Source organism: Artemia sp. Qi Xiang Cuo, chromosome 16 (genome assembly GCF_049724085.1).
Source record: "Artemia sp. Qi Xiang Cuo chromosome 16, ASM4972408v1, whole genome shotgun sequence".
NCBI classification, from domain to species: domain Eukaryota; kingdom Metazoa; phylum Arthropoda; class Branchiopoda; order Anostraca; family Artemiidae; genus Artemia; species Artemia sp. Qi Xiang Cuo.
The window spans coordinates 34,038,574-34,055,086 of record NC_142809.1 but is presented as its reverse complement, the minus strand read 5'-3'; the positions used below and the strand labels follow the sequence as shown (position 1 = coordinate 34,055,086).

The 16,513-nt window shown below is 35.9% G+C and overlaps 1 protein-coding gene across 2 annotated transcripts in view; it reads right to left on the bottom strand.

The window, feature by feature from the left end:
* Window positions 1-16,513, bottom strand: part of Phm (Peptidylglycine-alpha-hydroxylating monooxygenase) — a 66,832-nt gene that overhangs the window by 10,887 nt on the left and 39,432 nt on the right. For both annotated transcript variants that reach the window (XM_089102649.1, XM_089102650.1), the window contains exon 8: window positions 14,345-14,394. In XM_089102649.1, the coding sequence (XP_088958775.1) occupies window positions 14,345-14,394 (50 nt within the window). The remainder of the gene's footprint in view (window positions 1-14,344; window positions 14,395-16,513) is intronic.

The window sequence follows — 16,513 nt, the reverse complement described above, 5'->3', positions numbered from 1 at the left end:
TTTAACAGGCTTTCAGTAACCCATGGTTTACGAGGCAAATCCTTACTCTTTCTTAATACCATAGGACATACTTGGTCGAATATTTGGTTAAATTTACTATAAAATAAAACAATTGACTGATTCGGGTCTTGAACATTTAGGATATCATTCCAATCTATATTCCTATTTTTACTTTCATCTCATCTATCTTTTTTTGGTTAATTATCCTTTTATAACTTTTATTTGGTCTCTTTTCACGTTCCACTCCTGATCCAGAGAAGTCAGAAACAACAACACAATGATCACATGTGTCATTCAAAACAATATTGTTATTACGGCACTTTTCAGAAGTAAAAATGTTACCAATAAGAGTTGTAAGGTTATCACAGATTCTTGACGGTAGTAAACAAGCAGGTGACAAACTATTTAAAAATGAAATATTAAAAAATTCTAATCCCTTATTCGATGTCGAAATATTATGTCGCATTAAATCAATATTAAAATCCCCCATTACATAAAATGGATGGCGTTGCTGGGTGAGGGAATCTACCAATGGTTCACATTGACTTGAAAACTCTTGAACACTAGACGATGGTGGCAGATATACTACAATTTCTAAACAAGTATTTTTTCCATCATTCACTTCTACTACACAACTCTTAAATAGCATCTCAATATTCCAAACCATAAATTCATTACGTAAAGAAGATGCAAAAACATCTCGTATAAAAATACCAACTCCTCCTCTCTTATTCTGTTTTCGACTAGCATGAAAAAAATTATAATTTTATTAATGTTGGAATGTATTATTTTTATCAAGAAATGTTTCACAAATTCCTAACACATCTGTTGACGACCCTTTAAGAAAATCATGCAAAAAATTTAAGCTGCTATTTAATCCTCTACAATTCCAAAATGACAGTCGTTTAAATTTAATATTTAAAGGTAGCAGATCATGAACAAATAAATATTTATTTTTATGTGCATTATAATAATCTGGCAAATATTTATCCTGTTACGAAAACCCACTAAAAAAATTATTAATATCAAGAGGATTTTTTTCAAGTTCCTCCAACCTACCATCAGTAATTTATAAAAAACTTAACTCATCAATAATCCAAACTCAAAAAAAATTTCGCATCACATCTCCGTGAGCCGATATAAATAAAATTAAAAAAAGAAAGAAAAAAAAAATAAAAGGCAACAAAAAATTTCGAAAATAAAAAATAAGAACAAAAAAGTAATACATAAACAATATTTGACATCATACTCACTCTAACCATTATCCTTATCATCACCCAAAGGCAGGCGGAATTTCATCGCGGATACCTGAGATAAATCACAACTTCCTGCAATCATAAATCCACTCAAACATACCAAAAAACCACGTTAATACACTTCCGATAGATTTTTTACGAATTTGACTCATACGACATTATACCATTTCAGTTTCACTTTTAGCTCATTCTCAATCAAGCAAAATGCAGGAGGGACGACTGGGGGGATCCAAGCAATGACTTCCTTTTCTCTCAAGTCTTTCTGTTTGATTTTCAGGCAGTGACGAATGTCACGAACAACTTTTGTCACATCATCTGTTATATAGACATAGGGAGATTCACTTCCGGCTACTCTTCTGAACGGGTTTTCACGCAATTTCTTGTTTCCCTGAAGGATACAGAATTTGTCCTTATCATACTTAAGCTGGATTTTGATAAATCGATCCGTAAACTCAAGTAGTTCAAATTGGGTATTAATCCCAAGATGTTGGGAAAGTAAGGCGTGAACATGCTCCTTAGCTTTTGACTTAGATTCACCTTTAATGTTCCATAGAATAAAATTCCTTCTTCTATCCATGTTTTCTACCACAAGGACTCTCGTAGCTAACTCACCAAAACCGGGTTCCTTTGCAATTTGTTTACGTAGTGCCGATATTTCCTGCTTGATACTGGATAACTCATTTTCGTGGGTCACTTTTACTAATTCCAAATCTTCAACACGAGACGTTAGGGACACTGAACCAGACTCAATGTCACTGATTTCCCTTTTTAGTTCCGAAATATCATTCTTAGTTTCTTCGACGATGGCAAGGATTATATCCAACTTTGAAACATTATCAGTCGATTCCGTGGACCCTCTAGACTCGTCCAAATCGCTTTGTCTTGATCGCTTTCCACTTTTCTTAACCATATTGGTATCCAATAATGTTTATAATTTTTAAATAGCTCGATAAACGAACGCCAAAGATAATTCACTAGGCACTTCACTTGTCATCTTATCAAATAATTTTTTGTATTGTTCTCTTTCCAATAATGTTTATAATTTTCAAATAGATCGATAAGCGAACGCCCAAAATATTTCACAGCAAATTTTACACAGCGCTCGCACAGGGATGTTACTACTCCGGGTGCATTGAATGAACTGACTCCGGGTGCATTGAATGAACTGACTCCGGGTGCATTGAATGAACTGACTCCGGGTGCATTGAATGAACTGACTCCGGGTGCATTGAATGAACTTCCATATAGAGGATTCCATATCAGATTGAAATCCAATTGACTATTGATATTATTTAAATGACTTCGAATAACCTACTATAACTACGCTAAAAGACTAAATTGGGAACTAACCGACCCTGAGGAAGGTCTTAGACCCTAGAACACTAAAATTTAAGCCCTTAATAGTAATAAATTGCTTCGCTTAAGATTTAAGCTAGACCTAACGTGCTTAAATAGTGTTGAGTGACATATTGTGACGGTAGAGACCGAACCCACCTTCTGAGTAAGTCCCGATGGGGCTAAATTAATACTATTCTTGAGCTATGAAATTTTGGGCAAAAATGATTCATACTTTTAGCATGTTTTACGAACTATGAACCTTGGTCGGGTTCGTACCCTCGCCCATTCTTTGAAGTCCCACGCATATTTGTTACTTTTACGCTTAACAGGCTCGTGTAGTAGATGACAGGTTAATTTCAGTAAGCTCGACCGAAAATTCTGGTTTTTTTGCGTGCATCAAATTGTTGTTTGGATTTGCGTTTTTCATGAGGCGACTGAATCCTTTCAGAGTTTAGTCTTGGGTTTAATCCCTGTTTAGCTATTATTAAAGCTTTTATTAAAATTTTCATTATAAATTCTGAACGAATAGGCTGTTAAAAATCAAGATAAATTTCATAAACCAATAAGATGATTTGTGCGTGTGCGTTGGAAAACAAGGGATGGATTTAGAATATTTTTGAAGTGTTTATTCTAAAAACTGTTGTTGTATTTTGTTCTGCTACCTCCAGTTTTGAGATACAGGCTGATTGAAGATAATTTCGATAACAAGCATAAGTAAAGAAATGAAGATATCTATTAAGATAAAAATAGAAATTCCCCATCCAAAATTAAAATACGAGGAATCGCCTTTGAACCTGCACGCCTTTTTATACCTACTTAAGTCCCCCCCCCCTAGGTCCGTATTCTCTCTAACACTGCTTAAATCCTACTTATAATTTTATATACATTTTTGGGGATATTTAGTATTAAAACATAGGACTAAAATCGTGACATCAACAAGTAGAAGTAGCTGCATAAATCCTCCAAACCTTTACTTTGTTATTTATGTGACAAGTACACTTCGGTATTGAGTAGATAATTATATTTCTGACTTTTTAAAAAGGGCTAACCTAGCGTACTTTACCATTGATTTAGGAGACTAGGACAAATCTGGAATTCATATTTATTATATACCTTGAACATTTACGACAATTAACTTTGGAAAAGAGACAGAGCCTAAAATTTGGAGTGATAATGATTTCGAGGGAACCACGAAACCATCAAAATGACTGCCATATTTGTCTCATAAAAATCAAAGCTATGATTAGGATCAATAAACACAATGGACGTATCCATGGTTAGAGATTCAACGATAAGACATGTGCCGCATTGTAAAAACAACATTCGATTCCACGAATTTCTAGCAGATAATCAGGAAGAAGTGAACAATCTCACAAGAGATTTGAACTTCTTGTCATAATAGAGATAACACTAGCTGCCCTTTTCCTGTCAGGAAAATAGCCTTGTAATTAAATTAAGATGGAGAACATCGCTGAAAAATCTGTGTTGATCTAAACGTCAGTTTTTTCCTTGGATAGCAAAGTGGATATACAAACTATGGTGCTAGACCTATTCTACCCACCCCCCAGAAAATCCCTCCACCCCATGGAAAATCCACACACACGTAAAATTGAGCAGCCACATATAAAGTATGACAAATGAAAATAATGAAAAAAAGGAATTTTGAAATATTCTACATATATTCCAAAATATGACAAATTCCAAAATATAGGCAGAGTATGCGGTGTACAGCAGGGGTCGGCAGCCCGTGACCCGCGAGGTGACCCGCGGAATTTTTTTAGTTTGTATACTACTATTTAAAATTGCATTGTAATTATTTTCTTAATACCCATTTTCTTATTTTTCATGTAAAAGACTGTTTTAAAACTAAAATTTTACTGACCCAAACGTCTCTTTAACATTAGCGTTACAATTGATTTTGACCCAGAGCCAAAAAGGTTGCCGACCCATGGTGTCCTATAGTAGTTATTTTCACATGTGTATTGCTTTTTTTTGTTTTTGTGTGTGTGTGTGTGTGTGTGTGTGTGTTTCTGGCGGTGGAGTTATCATAGCAGGGTAAGATAAAGTTAACACTGTGGCCGTGGGAGCAATGCCAACCCCAAAGGCAAACTTATTATACAGTTCGAAGTTTGTGAACAAAATAGATATCTTTAAAATATTGCTTCGATATCTTATGGATATCTTTGATTGCCCTCCAGTAGCTATATGCCTTTAAAAAGGCAACTAGAACTTTTAATTTCCAATCGAATGAGCCCCCTACCAAGTTTCTAAAATACCCCTTTCTATTCAAAGTTTGTTGAAAAAAGTTTTTAACACTTTCCTGGCCTTTTTTAGGGCTGTATTTTGGAAGAACCTATGTTTTCATTTATTTTATTTCTGCATGGGAGTTCCCTTAGCCCATGGTTTCATGTAGGTTTCAGGCTAGTTAAGAAAATTCGGCCCTTTTTCAAGCCCCTTCGTTAAAGAAGAGGCCAACTTCAAAGGGACCAATCCTATATTGGACTAGTGAAGCGATTTGTAATGGATGGTCCTCATATAACCCAGTTTACCAAACATCCCCAATTTACTACATCAGTCACCAATAGTAAATATTATGCTTGGTGTTGATTTATTCTAGTTCTACATTTTTCCTTTCTTTGTTGAAATAATATGGCAGAGAATTGCATAGGCTAGTGAAAACTAGACTTTCAAACTTCAATATTCTCCCTTGTAATATGACCATAAAAGCTTGCTACCTCCACGACCAATTTCCGGAGAACCTAGATTGCTTTCCAGAGAACCTAGCTGACAGCAATGGAGAGAAATGAAAAAGATGACAACGACAGTTATTATTATTTTTTTAATGTATTCGTCTATTTATCATGGTGGCAGAGTCAGATGCAACCTGGTAAACAATGAACTCATGCCGCTAGCAACAGAAAATGTTAAACCGAGTTTGAAAAAAAAAATTCAAGTGAGAAAAAATCGCCATTTGAAGCTGATTCAGGAATGGTAACTGTTATTTCTGATCATATTTATGGTATAGGGTTTAAGTATAGGGCATAGGGTTTAATGGTACAAGTTTATAGCAAAAACAATTTTATGGGAATTTTAAAAAATAGCCTGAAACTCATGGAGAACAATTACCGTCCTCCATCTTGAGCAACAAGAGAAAATAAGTTTTTCACCTGAGAAGCAGTGATGTGTCTCTTATTTTCTTTTTTTAACAGAGGTGATCGTACCGATCAGGGATTGTAGAATGTTGGGAGAGGAATCATCTGAATGCTGGAACAAATTCACAGAGGAGAAAGCACTCATCCTCAGGACAAAAGAACATTGAAACATCTTCATTGTGATTGTGGTATCAGACGAAAATTAGTAGAGAGCGTACTCTAGCCCACAGTAACCATAGTAACCGAAAATTGATATAAAGGGCGATGAAATAGTCACTATCAAGTGACTATCTCAATTGCTGTCGGAAATTAAGTGACAAGCAATGAATGCATGTATGAATACTTTTTGAAATGTCACTTAACGCAAAAAGTGCAAATATTAAAAGAAAGGTAACTAAAAAATATAGCCTGTCTCAAAAACTAAATCTGATAGACAAAAAAAAAATTGCTTCTTCTTTGGAGGAAGGAGGGAAATTTTATTTTGGTCTATCCTATGAGAGGGATGTCATTCCCTTAGATCCCTGATCTTGTTCCTGTAATTTTTTTTATAGCAGTGCTTAGAAAGTGCTAATCAACCATGAAAAAGGTACACCTAGAGTTGATGGAAATTGGTTCACCGTCATATTTTTAACGTATTTTTCATATATATAAAAAAAAAACGTGAAGCAAAAATCGAGAATGTAATCAAGATGACACTGGAACTGAGTCTGGAATAAAACTAAATCTCAGCCATTGAATTATTACAAAACTCCTGTCTTACGTTGAAACTTTTAAATCGTAGGATTGCATAAAAATAACGTACCAAAAATTTGCACAGGGAAGATAAATTTTAGCGTGAAATTTAATAAAAAAAAAAAACAACTTAAAACGAACAGAAATTGTTATGCATATGAGGGGGGTCGCCCCCTCCTCAAGACTTCGCTCTTCACGCTAACGTTTTTTAAAACGGTGCTTGTTAAATATCCCGAAAACACTCAAGTTCCTGATCTGTTTGATGTGAGTAAAACCGGTTTCTCTGTCAGTGTTCGGTTATAATAAGCTTAATCTAAGTGAGAAAAACTACGATGCTGGTATATTTTAATTAAATATTTACTATATAGAGGTGATTAGGTTAGGACAGAATATAATGCGTTCTGGGCGGCATGCTCTCCATAATATTCTTCCGTAGTTTCCATAATGTTGTTACTAAAGTATTATGTTTTCATCATATTTTGGTATATTTCATTAAAATTAACCTAACTTCACTTCTTGGGTGTTTTCAAGATATTTAACAAGTACCATTCTTAATAGCGTTAGCGTAAAGAGCGAGGTCTTGAGGAGGAGGCAAACCCCCTCATATAAGTAATAATTTCTATTCGTTTAATTATTGATGTTGCTCCCAACTTTCAGTTGAAAATAACTTGTTAAATAATTTAATTTTTGATTGTTTTTAAATAATGCCGCGAAATCCGGCTCCCCCTCCATGGAAAATTCTTTCCCCCCACAGAAAAACCCTCCATGGAAATTTCTTCTCACTTATAATACCCCCCACACCCTCCAAAGAAATTCCCCTAGACAATTCCTTTCTAGCTGAAAATTCCCCCGGAAAATTTCTTGCGGCCGATTGAAAAATTTTTCTCAGTGTACTTTCTTTTGAAAAAGATTTTAATTTCTGATTGTTTCTAAAATTATACCGGAAATCTCCTCCTCCGTGTAAAACTTTTTCCACAAATACCACCCGCCCCCTAGTAGATAGTTGCTCCCGCAGAAAATTCCCTCTGGAAAATTTTCAGGACTTTTTTTTCGTTCGGGGGTGAGTTTCCCCTGGAAAGTTCACCCCCTGGAAAATTGCCTCCTTGCCGAAAATTATCCCCTCAGAAAATACCCCAGCAGAAAATTCACCCCTCCCCCGAAAAATGTCTGTATACTTCCCAATAACAAATGCTTTACGTAAACTATAGGCAAATTTAATGACTTACATACCTTTCTCAAGGGGGCTTTTGGGGGTCATGGTACCCCCAAAGGTATAGTTACTGGACTTTCCAACTATTCTGAACAAAATGGCTATCTCAAGATTTTGAAATTGTTTAATTGGACGACTTTGAGGAAAAAAGGGGGTGGAAGGGGGGCTAGTTGCCCTCCAATCTTTTTGGTCACTTAAAAAGGACACTAGAACTTTTAACTTCAGTTAGAATGAGTCCTTTTCCGATAGTCTATGACTATTGGTTCGATCTGATTACCTTGAAAAAAAAACATGCATCCGTGATCTGTCTTCTGGCAAAAACAAATACAAAATTCCACTTTTTTTGCAGATAGGAATTTGAAACTTCTATAATAAGGTTTTTGGATGCGCTGAATTTGATGATGTGATTTTCATTAAGATTTGTTGACTTTTAGGGGGTGTTTCACCTTCTTTTCGAGAATCAGGCAAAATCCCAATTTTTTTATTGGAAGACTTTGAGGAAAAAAGGGGGTGGAAGGGGGGCTAGTTGTCCTTCAATCTTTTTGGTCACTTAAAAAGGGAACTAGAACTGTTAATTTCCGTTCGAATGAGTCCTTTTTCCGATATTTTATGACTATTGGTTCGATTTGATTACCCCTGAAAAAAAACATGCATCCGTGATCCTTCTTCTGGCAAAAACAAATACAAAATTCCACTTTTTTGCAGATAGGAGCTTGAAACTTCTACAATAGGGTTTTTGGATGCGCTGAATTTGATGATTTTCATTAAGATTCGTTGAGTTTTAGGGGGTATTTCCCCTTCTTTTTGAAAATCAGGCAAATTTTCTCAGGTTTGTAGCTTTTGATGGGCAAATCTATGATTTGTTATTTATTGACAACAAAATTTCGTTTTTCAGAGTTTCGGTTACTATTGAGCCGCGTCGCTTCTTACTTACAGTTTGTTACCACGAACTGTTTGATGAAGCAATTTACGCACTCCGGAGAGGTTTTTATAAATAGGAAGACTTTATGTTTAATAAGAATAATATTAAACCTTTTTTTTTAGTTTATAGGTGTAAGCAAAAATTTTTTATTGGTACTTTTTTTTTATAACAGAGCTTAGAAAGTGATAAGGAACCTTGAGAAATTTACACCTGGAGTTGAAGGAAACTGGTTCACCGTCGTATTTATAATGCATTTTTTTCTTTAAAAAAATGCAAAGCAAAAATCGAAAATATAATCAAGATGAAAATGAAACTGAATCTGAAATAAAACTGAGACTGTGAATATTATTAAACCGTTTTTTTGTTTATTGGTGTTGTTAAACTATTTTCCCATTAAGCTATTTTTATTAAACTTTTCAGATTTGATTTTAGATCTTCTTAGTGTTTTTGTTTAATAAAAACTAGGTGTACACATTTTCTGTTTATTTAGTGTCACCATTAGGAATTTTCTGATTATAAGAGAAAGACAAGCTGCAAAATCTAAATTTCATACTTGAGCAAATTCTGTTTGTTTAAGAAGATTGAAATTATGTCATTGAGTTTCTGCGTTGTGATTAGTCTCACAGGCGTTTAACCCTCTCGCTGGCGAATTTCTAATTTTTTAGATAAACTGACAGGACAAAGTTCTTTCCTATATAGAAAAATACGTAGATTTCATATATGTATTCAGAAACTGACAAAAAAGGATAAAAAGGTAAAATATACTACCGTCCGAATACGGGGACACCGCCCAGAAAACACTGTTTCGAAAGGCTTATCCGACACTGAAAGTTCTCGAAACATTCAGGGCACAATGCGACTTTGCATTTTTGCAGATGAATCTCGTTTCACTCTTGCAGTTCTTGTCCTGGTATCAAGAATCGTTATTTTTGTCGGACTTGCAAGGCCAATGGCCACTCAGACCATTAAGTAGGATCTCGTTTTTGACAGCAATGACAGTCCTTTTCTTGAAAAAGCCGATTTTTGAAGGCCGACCAGGGCTTGTCCTCATCCACACCATCCCTTTGTTCGTTATAGCTACTGCAACAGACACTTTGAAATGGAGGAGATCAAGTGTGCCGACAGGGTAGGTTTTTCTGTAGAGAATCCAAGCGTTGACAACAACAACATCAAGGAAATGGTGGAAAAGGCGCATGTACCAACGTTTGATTCGAAAGTCGTTTTTGTAAAGTGAAGTCAGCGAATCCATCAAATCCACACCTCCCATACACTTATTATATTCCTTCACTGCGTGTGGCCTTTCAACCGCCACTTTCGATTTCGCTGTGCTGCACCATCTCTGGACACTGACAGTTGGGGCATAACCAGCGAAGGATGAACAAACATTTACGAGATTGTTGTCTTTCCAGCGTAAAACCGTCACTCCTTCAGCAGACGTAGCAAACGACAAGGTTCCTCGCTTTTTCTTTTTCATTTCGACTTCTGTTATTAGCTCAGGTGCAGCATCTCCAAGTCGATTTGCGCGAAGGGTTCCAACACTATACATCTTTTCCTTTGCTAATGCTTCCACCAGAGTTACCGAGGTAAAAAAGTTGTCGAAATACACTTTAGCGTTTGTGTTTTCGAGGCCACGAGTGAGTTTCACAACCACGTCTGCTCCTAACCCGTAAGCTGGTGGGTTGCGGTTGGCACTGCTACCTTGATATGGCTCAAAATCATACACATATCCTGTGACTTCAGCCCGAACCCAAATTTTGAAACCCCACTTAGTTGGTTTAGATGCCATATACTGCTTGAGGCTGCTTCTTCCCTTGAAGGCGACCATCATCTCGTCTATTGAACTGTATTTTTCGTCGGCCATTGCAGCTTTGAAAGAGTTGTGCAACATCTCCCATTATGAGTGGATCTTTTATTATTTTTCACCATGAGGGCTACTTTTTTGAGTCGTGAAATGTAAACATTCTCTGATCTTTTTGAACCTTTTGCTTGAAATATAATCAGCAATCTGAGGTAGCCTCAGGCTATTTGACCAGTAGTTTTCAATTCTTGGGTATCGAACATAGCTCAATATCAGAAGGCATCCAACATGGATGCATAGTTATGCTGATGTCAAATTCAACTCATACCCTTTTTTCGACAATGCGTAAGCTTTAGACTTCCTGACGACTATTGCAAGAATTTCGTCGGAAAGACATCCCTCAAAGAAATCGACAGGATCCGACTCGTTGCTGAGATTGAGCAAGACCCGACCATCACCTGTGAACGGAGGAACCGACTCTGCTAGAGGATTATCGACATTGGCTCTCCAAATACGTCGTCTGGCCTTGACGGGTTTAGACTTAGGGTTGTCTCGTGGAACTTTGGTTTTGGCTGCAATCCCAGTGTTAGACTGTGAAGGATTGGTCTGTGATCTTCCATCTGAAACTGAACTGTTGACAGCAGGGTCTGCTTGTGACGTCGCAAAAAAAGCAGAACTATTGGGCTCCATGCTTGGGCTTTTCCTTTTCCTCGCATAAGTTCTAGCAACACGCTGGAGAGATGGTTCCGTTCAATCAGGTTCCGCTACCTCGTGGTCTACACTGTCTTCGTCTGTAGCTCTCTTGCGTATCTCTAGCCACTGGGCTTAATCCGGTAGCGAGTTGGACGTCCTCTTCTTCACATAGAGGCTGCCAAGTGGGATCTCTGCCATCTTCTTCGTCGGAGGAAAGATCTGATTGGTCTGAATCGATTCCATTGTCACTATCGTCTTCAAACATGATTTTCATGATTTCTTCATCATGCCTGATTTTTTGCCGACTCATCTGTAAAGAACGGAAGCTTTACTAGTTTGCGAGCACAAGGTACAAGCGGGGACAAATGAACAGAAGTGTTGCCTGTGGCATTCTACGGAAACTATACGGAACGAAAACTATACAGAAAGCTGGCGCTAATGGACAATGTCCTCATGGGGGGACAGAAGGAAAATAGATGGCTCAACTGTATGAAATATTCAAAAGTTGAAAAAATTACTCTAACACACTTCTAAGGGTACGAATTCTCTGAGAAAAATTCCCGACTTCCCCAGGTCAGCGATAATGTCTATAAAATAAAGAAAAAGTGGAGTTACCTTGCAAATCCTTGATAAAACTCAAACTATAAATTTCTGCTAAAATGGCAGGAAGAAAGCACAGCTTATCCGGTAGACGGCTCTTCAGGGAAGTTTATGGAAGAGTCGCCAATCAGATGGCACCAGGAAACATATGTTAAAAGCTCAGCTTTGGGTAAAGAGGGGGTTACAATTAAGTGTCCTCAAAACCAACCAGCGCCCGCGAGAGGGTTAAAATCAATGAGTAAACTTGATTAGATTCCATGTCGGTTTATTCTAATATTAAATAAAAAAAGTTTTTTCTAACTGAAAGTAAGGAACGACGTTAAAACTTAAAATGAACAGAAATTATTCCGTATATGAAAGGGGCTGTCCCCTTCTCAACGCCTCGCTCTTTACGCTAAAGTTTTTTATTGTTAAAAAAATTGAGTTTTGAAAAAGTCGAACTTTGGCGTAAAGAGCGAGGAGTTGAGGAGGGGACAGCCCCTTTCAAATAAGGAATAATTTCTGTTCGTTTTAAGTTTCGACGTCGTTCCTTACTTTCAGTTAAAAAAAAACTTGTTTTTTTATTTAATTTTTGAACGTTTCTGAATTATTGCAGGGTTTGACTTTGGCTCACCTTACATGAATAATTAAAACGAAATTTGGATATAAATTTTACTTTTATTTGGTTAAATGGCTATCTCGAAACTTGTTTAATTTTACTTACGAACGTTTTTATTAGTAATAAATATACGTAACTTACGAATTAACTTACGTAACGAACTTCTATATTCATATATTTTTAATACGTATATTAGGGGGTTCGCCCTCTAGTCAATACCTCGCTCTTTAAGCTAAAGTTCGAATTTTGTTCCAATTCTGTAACAATGACCCCTCAATCACAAAGGTCGTTATTTAGAATAAATAGCTCTTATGAAAGTACTAAAAAATCTTTTGCTTAAAGTGCGAGGTATTGACTAGGGGGTGAACCCAATCATATACGTAATGTTTTCTGTTCGTTTTAAGTTTTGATGTTACTCCTTACTTTCAGTTGAAAAACTTGTTTTTTTTATATTTAATTTCTGATTTCTTCTTAAATAATCCTGGGAAATCCAGCGCCCCTCCACAGCGATGTCCCATCCCCGATAAAACTTCCTTCATGGAAAGATCCTCCCACATAACCCCCCCCCCCACTACCAGAAACAATCCCCCTGACAACGTCTGTATATTTCCCAATAACCAATACTATATGTTAACATTGGGTAAAGTTCATAACTTTCAGCTCTCCCCCAAGGGACTTCGGGGGATTAAGTCATCCTAAAGGACATAGTTATCACATTTTCGACCATGCTGAACAAAATAGCTAACTCAAAATTTTGATCGGGTAACTTTAGGAAAACAAATGAGCATGGGAGGGGGCCTAGTTGCCCTCCGTTATTTTTGGTCACTTAAAAAGGGCACTAGAACTTTTAATTTCCGTTCTAATGAGCCCTCCCACGATATTCTAGGACCACTGGGTCGATACGATCACCCCTGGAAAAAAAAAAAAACACGCACCCCTGATATTTCTTCTTGCAAAAAATGCAAAATTCAACATTTTTGTAGATAGGAGCTTTAAACCTCTACAGTAGGGTTCTCTGATACGCTGAATATTATGGTGTGATTTTCATTAAGGTTTTATGACTCTTAGGGGGTCTTTCTCCCTTTTTTCGAAAATCAGTCAAATTTTCTCAGGCGCGTAAATTTTTGACGGGTAGGACTAAACTTCATGAAACTTATATATTTGAAATCAGCATAAAAATCTGATTCTTTTGATGTATCTATTGGTATCCAGAACCCGTTTTCTAGAGTTTCGGTTACCATTGAGCCGGGTCGCTCCTTACTTACAGTTCGTTACTGTTTGATTTGGAAAAGTCAGGCCTTACAAATGGCTTGTGAAAACAATTTTTTTCTGCAATTTGTTTCATAGTATTAAATTACCCCACAAATTACCCACAATTTAATTACCCCACTCATAAAAGAGAACAAAAAGCAAGAGAAATTCAAGACTCGTAATCTAAAAAGAAATATTAATTTCTATTGTTCATTGTTTTCATCATAGGAAAACAATAACTAAATTCTTTTTATTTTGCAACATCAAATGCAACCATTGCCTCTATTGAATATTTTTGGATTGTTGTAATAATTTTTTACCTTTACAGCACCACGTAAAATCGAATGTTTTTAAAAAAGGTTTACCGCTTAAAAAATGAAAGTTATTATACGAAATAAAGAGGGTCTCTGGGTCCTCGCAAGGGAAGCAGAATTCGGGATTTGTCCTTCTGAACCACGAAGACCCACACAAAACATTTTAATGTTTCAACAAATATTTGACAATCTTCAGGCAGCAAGAAAGGTTCTTTGAATCTTAAAAAATTAACCCATCCACCCCACTCGATGTTTTTTTTAAGATTTAGCTCCCTTATAAATCTCTACATCACCCAAAGAAGGCAATACATAAGTTATAACCTGAATGTCGCAATTTTTAAAGAATTTTTCCTCCTCCAATGTTTCAAAGCGGGTTTTTCTAAAAAAAACAACGCAACATTCTTTATATATTGGAGTTATGTTATACTAATTAGTAGCTATTTTTGGTGTTAATTCAAACTAATAAGGTTGCTAACTTACCCAACTTTAGTCGTCCAGCTTCGATTGCTTACCATTGTACATCTTGCGGCCTGTAAAATCAAATACTTGTTTTTATCTGTTAAATGTCAATCTGTTTCTGCTTATTATCAAGATTTTTGATTTGTCAGGTTTTCCTAGTCCTATGATGTGGTGTCGTAATTGAAAGATTCGTATGTGTCACGTGGATAGCCACCAATATAGGTGTTACAGTAGCAAGACCGTGCCCAGAGGGAGGGGGGTTAGGGGGTTTTTAACCCCCCCCCCCTCCGAAATATTTGCCCGACTCGTAAAAACGTAATAAAATGGACATAAAAAAATTTTGTATGCGTTTTTTGTGTTTTTTTTTGTACTCCCCCCCCCCGAAATTTTTTTTTTAGTAAAACTCCCTTCGAAAAAAAATCCTTGGTACGGCCTTGTACAGTAGTAATCTAATTTCCAAGAGAAGCAGCGAATATGAAAAGTGGTCCTTACAGAGATTTTCCAAATTGTAATTAGAAAAGATTAAAATTCTTACTTCTCACAGCGTTTGGGGATGGATCCAAGAGGTTATTTTAAGGGTACGTCTTCACCTAGACTGTTGAAAGTCGCAATAAATACATGGGTGTAGGGGCGAGAAATATCGATGGGGAAGCCCAAGTATCAATGGTGCCCCCGTTCAAATACCAGTTCTGTATCTGCCCATGAAAATGAATATTAACACCAGAAAAACTTTGTCAGTCGTCTTTTCAATAAAAAAGGCTTCAATTGAACTGATTATTCTTCAAGAAAACAAGTCCATTTTGGTCTAATTCTTTACGGAGAAAAGAATTATTCAAGAAGCATAACAATGAACTAATAAATAGGTTAATTTGTTCTGTTTAGCACAAATAAAACTATTTACCTGGATCATGTATCAGCATGGACTACTAGTCTTACGGTAAATAATGTTTTTTTTTTTTAGTGAAACTATTAATCTGTGTGAACTTATTGAAATTTACAAAAATATCTTCAGCCAGTCAGTAAACAAATTGGAAAAAAAGATGATTGTACTATGCATTGCACGAAGAGTATGGGTAACTTATAAGAATAGACACTAGCGCCTTTGGAAAAAAAAATATCAGCGTCATCTAGTGTTTGGCGATATTTGAGATCTTTTCCAGTGTAATAATAAGAACAATCAATTTAATTAGTGTAATTGGTAAAATTAGGGTAGTAATAAGTGTCTGATTTCAGTTCCTGACAAAAAAAAACAATAATGAAGCTTGAAAAAAAGTCAGGTGTTACCAAACGCTAGATGGCGTTGATTTTTTTTCGTCGGCACTAGAACCAGTTTCTACTCATATAAGTTTTCCATGCTCTTTGCATAGCACGTCATAAGAGCAATATGGAAGCAGTGCGTTCTCCAACCAAAAGTTTCGATAAGGAAATGTTAATATCCTGGAAATGTTCCCTTAAAAAAAAAAAAAAAAAAAAAAAAAAAAAAAAAACAGAGCTCAGAGTTACTGCCCAGGGTTGGGCTAGAGTTTCAGCTTTTCAATCTAGATTTAGTCAACCAAATACACGGTATTTTGCCCTTTAAATACCAAATACAGTTTATAAGGGAAAAACAAAACTTTTAACATTAACATCGTGCAGGCTAGTAGAAGAAAGAAAAGAAAAGAAATACACTACCATTTTCACAAAAGGTGGACAGATTCACCAACGTAACTACTATTATTAGAGTATTATTAATTTTAAGAACTCCTAATTTGAAGATACAACTATGATAAATGATTTTACTTGTTGTGTTCTAAACATACAAAATTAAAAAGATGAAACGTTGAGATTTGTGAGCGCAACCAATCAATAGATCAGAAACATTTTAGTACAGACTGCGTTAAACTTTAAATCATGAAAAACATTTACAATGTGACTCAGTTTGGACTCAAGAGCAAGGTTTAAGGGATATAGTCCCAGTTCATAAGCAATTTATTTTGAAGATAGGGGAGGGGAAAATAACCTGACTCCAGGATAAAAGCAGGAACATAATTTATCGGCAATTAAAAATCTTGTAAAAAGCTAGTTTTTACATTACAGTTAAAAGTTTTAATAGAAAATTGTATTTATTATGTGTTAGTCTGAAAAACCTTCAAAAAGTATATGCTTTGTAACTTTTCTGACGTCACAAATCAATATGACAGCATAAAAATT